This window comes from Rana temporaria, chromosome 6 (assembly GCF_905171775.1).
Source record: "Rana temporaria chromosome 6, aRanTem1.1, whole genome shotgun sequence".
Lineage (NCBI taxonomy): Eukaryota > Metazoa > Chordata > Amphibia > Anura > Ranidae > Rana > Rana temporaria.
Genome location: NC_053494.1, coordinates 77,382,936 through 77,395,441, shown reverse-complemented (window position 1 = coordinate 77,395,441; position 12,506 = coordinate 77,382,936). Strand labels below are relative to the sequence as shown.

At 42.8% G+C, this 12,506-nt stretch overlaps 1 protein-coding gene across 13 annotated transcripts in view; it reads right to left on the bottom strand.

The window, feature by feature from the left end:
- CLEC16A (C-type lectin domain containing 16A) overlaps nucleotides 1-12,506 on the bottom strand; it is a 1,403,906-nt gene that overhangs the window by 1,008,438 nt on the left and 382,962 nt on the right. For 11 of the 13 annotated variants that reach the window (XM_040358542.1, XM_040358539.1, XM_040358533.1 and 8 more), the window contains one exon: nucleotides 2,267-2,320. The exons of the other annotated variants lie outside the window; for them this stretch is intronic. In XM_040358542.1, the coding sequence (XP_040214476.1) occupies nucleotides 2,267-2,320 (54 nt within the window). The remainder of the gene's footprint in view (nucleotides 1-2,266; nucleotides 2,321-12,506) is intronic. 13 annotated transcript variants of the gene reach the window in all.

Genomic DNA, 12,506 nt, shown 5'->3' with positions numbered 1-12,506 from the left:
TCTCAGCCGCAAGTTGTTACCCCGGGAAGTTGGATATGCTGCTGTGGAAAAGGAGTGTTTGGCTTTAGTCTGGGCGTTAAAGAAATTGCAGCCCTACGTGTATGGACACTCTTTTACCGTCATGAAGGACCACAATCCTTTAATATGGCTTAACCGGGTGGCGGGAGAGAACAGGCGATTACTACGGTGGAGCCTGGCTTTGCAACCGTACAATTTCACCATACAATATCGGCCAGGGCCTCAAAATGGGAATGCGGATGGTTTATCCCGGCAGACAGTCCTGGAACCTTAAGGCTACTTTTCCAACATCCTCGAGTTGACCCGTTTGGGTCCCACTGCGGCTGTTGGACTGTTTCCCTGGGGAAGTAATGTCATGGACCTTGGAGTAATGAAGTGGTTACTGAGCTATATTGAGACATTTCCATTATGTGATAAGCCTGTTTAAAGCCTTTGTGATTATCAGGTGTGGGTGTCTTCTGTCGGAGACAGCCCGTCTGAAGATGTATGTGTTTATGCTAAGGGACTTTGTATTGTTCTAAAGGTCAGAAGCCTGTCAGCTGTATTGAATTAGCATTCTATTGTCTACAGCAATGTAACCTCTCAGAGGTAGTAATTAAGTAGACCGGGTTATTGTGTACATTGATTACCCCCTGGGGCTTCTGTCTCAATACACAAGTCTTTCTATCCAAGCTATTGGACCAATCCCTGTTGACTATTTCAAGTCCTCATTTGCATGGTCAAGGAGGACCTGAGTGAAGACTGCATACTTTACAATTGACCAATGGGAAAGCGGTAACCTGTACATCTGGTCGTGGAGTGTCAGGGGTTTCTTGTCCGCCTGAATTCCAAGGGTGGTCCTCTACCTCTTCCAGGGACAGTTTATATCTTGAGGGTTTCCTGGACTCCCCGTTCCAGTGCTCTCCCTCTGATTCTTCCTGGGAACCAGAGGTGGCACGATCTGGTTCTTCCCTAGACTCCTCTCTGGAGGCCCCAGTAGTTCCATCTGCCGTGGCAGCTGGTTGGGAATATAAAGAGACCTGTGCTTGTGAAGGGGTTGTACTTTAGGATGCAGGTGAGGGATTATTAGGAAGCTGAAAACCTTCAAACAGATTTGAAAGACTGAAAGGTGGAAGAAAGTTCCTTTACTGAAGCCATTAACCCTGCTTCCTAATCTGATGCCCTTTCTCTGACTAAAGCATCTATACAGTCTTTGCACAATACTTTTGTCCAAGATTTCCCTAGGGTATCCCTACAAGACGCGCACTTTCTCTTAGAGATAAATGACAATCTTGATTTTTCAGCAGCTTTCTGAAATACATGTAAGAAAAATATAAATAACAAAACCTTTTCTCTTGCATATAGGTTACAAACCCGGGGAGTGCACTAGACCTTTTTTTTTATTTTTTTTATTAAGGATCTGAACCTCCCCCCCTCTAACCACACAGAGGGCCTCCTTCACTACCAGGATCCATTCACTGAGGGGGGAAATCCTAGCTAGAGAGGACCCTCCCCCAGTGTAATCTTACCTTAGGATAGATGGAGCTAGCATTGTTGAGTGCTGTCTGGGCGTCCGCTTCACACATGACTTTGCCAGTGGTTGCTGCTGTGGAGTGTCACACTGCCTATGCCTGCGTTCCTGGCTCCTCTTCAGACTGTGCCCGGCCCACTATCAGCCCCAGGAACCCAGAAGTCGCGGGTCAAAAGGAAGCATCCGCCCTCCACCGGAAATTACGTCACCTGCCACACGACCTGCCTGGTTCCAAATGTGGCCTGCACCCATGTACAAGGAAAACAAAGCTGCCTCCCTGCTCCAACCCTGTAAATGCGATGGCGAAGATGGGGTGGCAAATTGTACGGTGGGTATATACCTCAACGCGTCTCTGGGAGTGCCCCTGCATCCCTTACAGGGCTTCAAGTAGCCACAGTCTCCCTGACTGCCAGGCCAGGTCCCAAAAACAGTGTCTCCCCACCGGAGGAAACAAACTAAAGTCCGGCAGGGGGAAGTGAAAATGTATTGCCAAGGTCTTTCATTGTAGATGTCCTGAAAGACGGGGAGGTAAAAAGGTGCAACTAGCATGCAATATGTGGAATAGAGCAGCAAATAAAATCAATATGATGTTGTGGGTAATCAATAAAAAAACAATCTTCACACTAGAAATATAACTTTATCAACTGGATAGGTACAGGTCTTAGGGAATGTGTGTGTAAAAAAGTAAATAAATGCATACAAATTAGATGATAAAGTAACTATAGATGTGGTACTTACTCTTAGTGTGGGTTGATGCTCTGGCCACATGTAATAACTTAGAGGGAAAAAGCCCTGTAAATAACATAAAAGATGTATGGATGAAAACAATGGATACAAAAGAGGGGGGGGGGTCACATGTAGCATGAAATAATGACAATAGGGGAACCAATGTTGCCAAGGGGAAACATAGGGCAAGAATGATCACAGAATGGTGGATACCTCCAATTCTTTATAAAGGCTACTGGGAAGACAGAGTACCCAGGTTGTAAATCCAAAAGGTCCCCCCCTGGCAGCGTCTGTGAAAAGCGTTCGGCCTCGGGGAGATCCCTGAGGACGCCCTCTATGACACCTGTAGGCCAGAGGTTGATTGCTGGTGACGTTACAGAACTTGGTGGGGAACAAAGTGCTTATCCTTCCCGTCTTCGATAAAGTAATGATGCTCCCCAAACCTCTTTCGAAGAGGCCTGATGGTGCGGCCTACATGCAAAAGCCTGCAAGAGCACCAAGTCAGATGAGCAACTATAGAAATCATGTATCTGGTATGTTTTACCTTTAGCTGTGAAATCTGTTTATGTTTAACAAAAGGACATGTTTTACATAATGCTTTTTTGCATTGGTACATACTTTTTATAGCAAAAAAAGGTTTGTAAGCTAGGCTGCTTACTGGGGGCAAGAGGCATTAATTTACTTGGGGATATTTTGCTTTTCAATATTAGATGCCTTAATGAATGTAACCTTGGGTTTAGTTAAAATAATGGGGTCAAAGGGGTCCTGTGATAGGATGTGCCAATGTTTGGCTAGGATGTGCTCAATTTGACGATGTTTTAAACAATACCGGGTAGTTATTTGCGGTTTCTAGGGGTTTCCTGTCTCTGTACAGCAGAAAGGTTTGTTCTACCAGAGGTTTGCTGTACCCCTTGTCTAAAAATGTGTTGGTCAATTAAACACTTTGGGTTATATAGTCTTGGTCCTGTGTGTAGTTACGCCTGAGGCAGCAAGACTGTTCTTTGGGGATATTGCTAATCCACTGCAGTAGATAACTCTGGTAAAGTAAAGGGGGGATTACCAGCTGTTGGCTTTGTATAGTTCTTGGCATAAACGGTGTGGTTCTTGTGACTCATTTTGAGATCCAAAAAAGCTAGTGTGGATTTTGTACAGAATTTAATGAGACCAAAAGAATTATATATAAGGATTGATGGGCTAAGTGGGTGCCTCATCCCTAGATTATAGAAGATTTTGATAGAACGATTTGATCTGACTTTACCATTACCAGTGAAGGACATTTACAACATAATAATAAATATTATCTTTATTACAAAAATGTGTTAAAAAAATCTTTATGCATTTACAAAAAACAAACAAAGGGATTGGCTCAGATCAATATGATTAAGATGGAATTAAACAACATGGCCCGGATTCACAGACATCAGCACATTTTTAGGCGGGCGTAGCGCATCTCATATGCTCTACGCCGACGTAAAGCAGAGAGCCAAGCCCTGAATTCACAATGCAAATGCTCCCAACGTTGTGCCGGCGTAACGTAAAGTCGTCGGCGTAAGCTCGCCTAATTCAAAGTAGGTGGAAGTGGGCGTGATACATTTAAATGAAGCGTGACCCCATGCAAATGATGGGCCGAACGAACGGCGCATGCGCCGTCCCGTGGACGCATCCCAGTGCGCATGTTTAGAATCACGTTGAAAATACTCCATAAGATACATTGAATCACTGCCTACGACGTGACGTAACCTACACCCAGCCCTATTCACGTACTACTATGTAAACAACGTAAAATACGACGGCTGTTCCCTGGTCCATACCTTAACATGACTTAGCCCTGCTTTATGAGGCTTCACTTTACGCCGGACGTACGACTTACGTAAACCGCGTATATGTGAATGCGCCGGGCGCAAGTACGTTCGTGAATCGGCGTATCTCCCTCATTTGCATATTTTATTTGTAAATCAATGGAAGCGCCCCTTGCGGCCAGCGTAAATATGCACCCACGATACGACGGCGTAGGAAACTTACATCGGTCGGTTGAAGCCCAATTTCAGGCGTATCTAGTTCTATGGGCACGGCGCATATATACGACCGCGCACATTTACACTTACGCAGCGTATCTCGAGATACGTCAGAGTAAGTGTTACGTGAATCCGGGCCTATATCTCTATATCTTAGTAGAGAGTCAGGCCAAACCGTTCCATCAAAATCAGACCAAAAGAATTGTTATTGCAATAAGTGCAAGATATGAATAATTGCTCCAAATGTATTGCGATTCCCAGTGTCCCATAGTGAGGTTCGCATATGAGGGCGCAAAATTTGCAGTCCCCTGGATTTGGAGGTAGTAATCATTAAATGTGAAATAGTTGTGGGTTAGGCAAAAGAATGTGGCTTCCTGAATAAACTGGGTCTGTCTGGAGTTGAGTAAAGGATCAGCAAAAATAAAGTACTGGAGGGTAGATAAACCAACATGAAGAGGAATGGATATGTAAATAAAGTTCACGTCCAGAGACACAAAGGTAGTTGTCTTCCCTGGTGTAGGGGGCTAATAGTTCTAGGAGATGGATACTGTCGAGGATAAAAGTGGGCAAATTTTGGGCAAGGGGTTGTAAAAACCGCTAGTGACACTGTCCATGAAGGCCATTATCTGTCAACCTGGAGGGTTTTTATCATTCTTGTGAACCTTGGGTATGTGGTAAAAATAGGTGGTCTGGTAAAACTCCCTATGAAGAAAAGAGGCCTTGTTTTATCTACAATGTTATCTTCCAAGGCTCTAGTGCAGGGGTAGGCAACCTTGGCCCTCCAGCTGTTTTGAAACTACAAGTTCCGTGAGACATTGCAAGACCCTGACAATCACAGGCATGACAGGATTTGTAGTTTCACCACAGCTGGAGTGCCGAGGTTGCCTACCCCTGCTCTAGTGACTAGCAAGCAAGCTTCCTTTTTTAAACTCTGGCAAAGGGTCTTTGTGTAATTTGACGAATGTGGAAGAATCAGAATGCAATCTAAGGACTTCAATGATGTAGTCAGATCTGTTCTGGAGGACTATACCTTTGCCTTTTTCAGCTGATTTATTGAGGAGGTTGGGATTTTCTGTAAGAGACTTCAGAGCTATCCTTTCTCCTTTAGTCTCCTTTTGTTAGGCTGTGGTGGGTGAAATTTTACTATAAATGTTCTCTATGAACTTATTGCTGAACTGTACATGTATCTACTTCACCCCTGTAGTAGGATATCTATTATGCTGTGTGGACCAGTGTTAATTTTGTCGACTAAAACATTTTTGTCAACTAAATACTATTTTAGTCTACTAAAATACTACTAAAACTAAATCAATTGAGATGACTAAAATACAACTAAAACTAAAATGCATTTTAGTCCAGAAAAAAAAAAAAGAGTAGGATTAAAACGAAATTGAAATGAATACCATAAATAATAACATTTGATTTTTCACTCCAGCAGTATATAAGAGTTTGTAAATTGTAGAGAAATGCTATACCCATTTGATTTTAGATGACTAATATGAACTGGAGATATAGTCAACTAAAATATGACAAACAATTTCAGAACACTAAAATGGGACAAAAAAATGAAATGCCATTTTATTCAAAAGACTAATAGCCAGATTCAGGTACGTTTACGCCGGCGTATCAGTAGATACACGGTCGTAACTCTGAATCTACGCCGACGTTAATTTAAGCGTATTCTGGAAACCAGATACGCTTAAATTAGGCTAAGATACGAGTGGCGTAAGTCTCCTACACTGTTGTATCTTAGGGTGCAATTTTTCCGCTGGCCGCTAGGTGGCGCTTCCGGTGAGTTTGGCGTTGAATATGTAAATGACTAGATACGCAGATTCACGAACGTACGTGCGCCCGGCGCATTTTTTTTACGTCGTTTACGTATGGCTTTTTCCGGTGTAAAGTTATTCCAACAAATAGCTGGCCTAGCCAATGTTAAGTATGGCCATCGTTCCCATGTCGAAATTTGAACATTTTATGTCGTTTGCGCAAGTTTCACAGAATATAACTGAGTACTAAGATTTGTAGGTAAAGTTGATCCAGGGTAAATCCGATTGCCTCTCGGGGGATCAGGAAGGAATTTGTTCCCCTGCTGTAGCAAATTGGATCATGCTCTGCTGGGGTTTTTTGCCTTCCTCTGGATCAACTGTGGGTATGGAGTTGGGTGTATAGGATTTTACTGTGTTTTTTATTTTGTTTTTTTTATTTTTTGTGGTTGAACTGGATGGACTTGTGTCTTTTTTCAACCTGACTAACTATGTAACTATGTAACTATGTAAGTCGTCCGTGAATGGGGCTGGACGTAATTTACGTTCACATCGAAACCAATACGTCCTTGCGGCGTACTTTGGAGCAATGCACACTGGGATATGTACACGGACGGCGCATGGGCCGTTCGTAAAAATCGTCAATCACGTTGGGTCACCAAACATTAACATAAAACACGCCCCCCATCTTCATTTGAATTAGAAGCGCTTACGTCGGCCCCATTTACGCTACGCCGCCGTAAGTTAGGAGGCAAGTGCTTTGTGAATACAGTACTTGCCTCTCTGACTTAAGGTGGCGTAGTGTAAATAAGATACGCTACGCCGCCTTAAAGATACGCGCCCCTACCTGAATCTGGCTATAAGACTAAAACCAACTTGAAATTTGCTGCCAAAATCAACACTGGTGTGGACAGTTTTTGAAATACTCAGACCAGCCAGTCTGGCACCAACAAAGTATGCCATGTATAGTCATTTAAATCCCATTTCTTTCCCCATTCTGATGCTCAGTTTGAACTTCAGCAAGTCATGTTCACCACATCTAGATGCCTAAATGCATTGAGTTGCTGCCATGTGGTTGGCTGAAAGGAAAAAGCAAACTGGAAGCCTAATGGAATGCATTGCATGAGGGTACCTCCATACATAATGGTAGGATGTGTTCACAAGAGGCAAACTGTCATAAAAATATGTGCACACCTAGGGGTCATCTCTTTATTCCAGTTTACTGTAGAGGTTATACGAAACAGCAACACAAAAATGACTCAAACACGTGGTCCCATTATATTATATATATATATATATATATATATATATATATATATATATATATATATATATATATATATATATATATATATATATATATACATATACACACACACACACACAGACACACACATACACACACACACATACATACATACATACATGCATATATTAAAAATAAATGCGCTGTGGACCACGCCGTGCTCCAGTGCCATCTTGGTTTTCCTCCCAGATAACTTCTGCCTGGTCTCCACAGCGGACCCTGGCTGTTCTCCTGGTGAACATCCAGTGCCGACATCCTGGCTTTTGCCACTATTGATGAGCATTTTTATTTCACTCTGAATGTGAGTTGCCCCTTGTTACTTAACTTTTATTAAACTACCCAGTCTGCACCTTAGAGGCACTTTTCTTCTTGTCAGATTCCATAGAGCCTGCTCCTGTGAAAAGCTTGTTCTGGTGCTTATACGCAGTTTTATATGATCATCCACACAGGCTCATGGTTTTAAATATGTTCATGGACATATCAGGGCTCAAAATTTCAAGTCCTGAGCTACTAGCCAGACCTCAAGGGTTACTTGCCACCAGTTGCCCCGCCCAACCCATGCCATGCCCCACCCCTAACCCCGCCCACATAAATTATCTCATGAAACTACACTTAAAATGTTTTATGCAGAATTAAGTTATTTGTAGAAACACACGCTCCGTCATCTCTCCTCAGCGTGGGGATTTCTGTGTTTACACACACACAAACCCCCATGCTGCCGCTCATGCACAATATTGCGCGTGGCCGACAACGATTGTGCCCGCCAGCCACATGCATCCGGTTCCCCACTGTGCAGCAGGCTCTTCTGGGGAACCGGTTAAACAACTTTATTTTTTTATTGCATTTTAGTGTAAATATGACATCCGAGGTCTTTTTGACCACAGATCTCATATTTAAGAGGTCCTGTCTAGCTTTTTTTCTATTACAAGGGATGTTTACAGTGTAAAAATACAAAATAAAAAGGTATAAAAATAAACGTGCCCTGTCCCGCCAAGCTCACGTGTAAAAGCGAACACATACGTGAGTAGCGGCTGCATATGAAACCATATGCCACACGTGAGGTATCATCGCAATCGGTAGAGTGAGAGCAATAATTCTAGCCCTAGACTTCCTCTAACTCGAAAAATAGGCCCATTCTTAAATTGGTTATGTTTGTGTACTACAGTTTTTTACAAGAAAACATTAAATGAATTGTGAATATAGAATTATTTAAAAGGGGTCATAAACCCTCATGTTTTTTCACCTTAATGCCTCCTATGCAATAAGGTGAAAAAACATCTGACTGTTACCGGACCCTCAGCCCCCAGCCCTGGAAAGTCCTGCGCTGAGAACGCGTTTGATGCTTCCCCGGGCTTCTCGGTTCTTCATTGGATATATTGATAGCAGTGCAGCCATTGGCTCCCGCTGCGGTCAATCAAATCCAATGATGCAGGCACCAGGGGGTGGGGCAGACTATGGACGTTAAATGCAGGACTCGGAAGCGCACCCGCAAGGTAACCCTTTTGGGAGAGCACTTCCCAGAGGGGGTTATCAGAAGCGGACAGGAGCCGATAGAGTCCCCGGGGGAGTCCAGAAGACGGTGTTACTTGGCCACACTGTGCATAAACTGCACAGTGGAGGTAACTATGACATGTTTGTTATTTAAAAGCAAAAAACAAAGCTATAGTATCACTTTAAGTTTACAGATAACCAAGGTCATTTGGGTCAGCATAGCGAAGGGACTGATAAGTCAACATGTGAACTTAGGGGAAGACATCTTCAGATAGTTGTCTAGTGTGGACAGCCAAACCAGGGAAATTGTGGAGCCAGACTATGCATTTTACTGGCCCATTCATTGCAAGATGTTGAATTCTGCTGCAAGGTTAGATGAGGCAGCTCTAGGGTGACGGCCGTATGCAGTGTAGAAACGTTTGTGCTCTGTGGACTTAAAGGCATCGCTGTTGATAAGAAAATCTGGGTGAACTTCCAAATGTTGAGGGGGGGGGGGGGAAATGAGAAGAAAACCGCTTTCCACTATCCGTGACAATAGGGGAAAGCATGTTTAGGGGCAGATAGACCATTCAAAAGGGATTTAGAAGAAACTATTCATGACAACCCAAATGATCAAAAAAACAGTGGAAGCGTGAGTCAGTGATGTCAAATAATATGGACCCATAATAATATGGTCATTCAGTAATAAAAAAGGGAAGTAAAACCCCAGCAGGCACCCCCCTTAGTACTGTATTCTGAGAAAGGTTTTGAATGTGAGCCACCAGTAATTTTAAGAAATACAATTCTAAAGTCTTGTGTAGCTCCCTATTCCCAGCAAGCTTGAAAAAGTAACCCCAACGCAGGATTTTCTGCCGAAGAGCCTCTGTGCAATCTGAAGATATTGAAGCCGAATGACCCGAATAAACGGTAATAGGGTAAATTGTCCCCCGTAAATGGTTGCCACTTTTCTAAAAGTCTGTTTAGCAGGTAAGCTCTTGGCTACCTATGGAATCATTTATTTCCGACAGTGAGACCACTTTGCAAAAAAATTAACAGAAGCAAAAGTTTGTGAGAAGAGTTTTATTGGACTACTCCAACTCTGACAGAACTGGTGCCCACTTCCAAAAACAATGAGCGAGAGATGTTGAGGCAGATATGAATGACTCCTAAACTCTTATGCCCCGTACACACCATCACTTTATGTGATGAAAAAAAACTACATTTTCTGTGAAGTAAAAAATTACGTTTTTGAAACTTCAATTTTCAAAGACGAAGTTGCCTACACACCATCGTTTTTCTCACAATGTTCTTGCAAAGTGAGGTTACGTTCCACCACGTTTTACCATTGAAGCTTGCTTCATAAGTAGCTTCTGGGCATGCGTGGATGAAAAAACGTCTTAGAAAACGACGTTTTTTGCTACACACGGTCAATTTCTGTGAAGTAAAAAGTGCACTTTTGAAAAACGACACATAAAATTGAAGCATGCTTCAATTTTTTTTGGTCGTTTTTTACAAGACATAAAACGACGTTTTCCCCCACACACAGTCAATTAAAGTGACGTTTTTAAAAACGTCATTTTTTTTCATCACATAAAGTGATGGTGTGTACGCGGCATTAGTTTAAAGGCTTGAACTGCTTCTAGGAGGATAATTCAGTTTTTCATACTTGCATCAAATTGTGGATGATTCATGTTGAATTGGCTGAAATTCACTCCATGGGTGGACCTATCAGCAAAACCAGAATCACCAGAGGTTGACAGGTAAATGGTCTGTGGAACAGTGCCTGCATACAATCAAATATGGGCACCGTCTGGATATTTGAAGAGCCAGCATCACTGACGGTCTGAAGACAATAACCCACAGCAGGAGATTCACTGTTTGTGTGGATGGAGACATGTGTTAGATTTCTTTAAATCAGTCCATAGGCTGAACAAAAGAAATCCATGCGGTGTATAGCTTGCCTAACCCCTTGCACCTGCACATTGTCAAAATGATGGTGGGGCAGGGACGTCTCTCGTTCTGGGTGGACGTCATCCCGGAACGGCTGCTCTCGCGCAGGGGAGGGCAGCACCACTGCCATGCCACGCTGCTAGGACATGGTGTGGCCCTTATTTCTGTAGAGAGTTGATGACGCGTCTCTTTAACTATGTGATTGGCTGTGTCCAATCACAGCCGGTCACATGTAAACACCAAAGTGCCGGTAATCGTCTCTCATCTCCTCACACTGACAGAGTGTGTGGCAAGGAGACCAAATCAGTGGCATCTCCTTGCAGGTGACAGCAAGACAGGTAATAAGGGCACTGATCATCACTGCTGGCAATAAAGTCTAGCAGTGCCAGCAATCAGTGCCCATTTGTAAAAAAAAAAAAAAAAAAAAACAGTGATTAGATACCACCAAAAGAAATCTCTATTTGTGTGAAGAAAATTATAAATATTGCCATTCAAAGTGACAATGCTGAAAGCTGAAAAATGGCCTGGGCAGAAAGGGGGTGAAAGTGCCCTGTATTGAGGTGGTCACGTTAACCGTTAAGCAGTGATGGGAGCTACAAAGGAGGACTAATGCTTAACAAACTAGCAGTAATAATTAGTAATGGTTAGTGTTTAGCTGAAACCATCTTTATTTTTCAATCAACAGTGTGTACTCTTTAAAATCATAATGGCAACAGAAACTACCCAAATGACCCTGATCAAAAGTTTACACTCCCTGGTGATTCTGGGCTGATAACATGCACACAGTGGACTCCTGACAGACCCTTGCATCTTTCATCCAGTGCTGCACTAATGTTTCTGTTTTCTGAGTCATGGGGAAAGAAAAAGAATTGACAGAGAAGATAAAGAGCCGTATCCACAAATACCACAAAAGACTTCAAGCTGTCATTGATGTTAAAGTGGTTGTAAACGCATTTGTGTGACTTCTACCTATAGGTAACCCTAGAATAAGGCTTACCTATAGGTAATGAAAATATCTCCTAAATGTGCGCCGTTTACAAGATATTTCACTTGTAGTGCGCCAATGTCGTCATCGGCGCATGTGCTGTGAAGAAATGGACCTCTCTTCCCCAGGGTGTGCCGTGACCGACGCCTCCCGCCCGCATGTGCGGGAGTGACTCCAGCCAGTCACAGAGTCAGGGTCAGGGTCACGGCCCTGGAAGGAAGAGGGGCGAAGATGGACGCAACCTGCACAGGGGACAGTGCGGGCTTTGTTTGCAGGTAAGTGTCACATAATGGGCTAGTATGCAATGCATACTAGCCCATTATGCTTTTAATTTTCAGGGAGCAAAATATGTCAAACCCATCAGGGTTTACTTCCTCTTTAAAGGGGGAAATACATGGTATTAAAAACTGGGGTATGTTGCCATTACGATTTAAAAAGAGCAAACACAGTTGATTTATAATAAATGGCTTCAGCCAAACACTAACCATGAGTGTTATTCATATTCTCTGAAAAATAGCCAAGAAATCATAAATTCGCCCAGGGTATGTAAACTTATGAGCACAACTGTATGTGTAAACTTTGGGCAGAATCTAAAAAAATATAGGAATGGAACCTTTGTGAGCTTGAAGAGACTTTGCTAAATTTATAAAAAGCCAATTTTCTTGCAAACGTTAAAGTGGAGGTTCACCCTATAAAAAATGTCTAACACTGCATCCAGCCCAGTTGTGCATATAAAATGACACAGACCTTTTTTTTTTTTTTT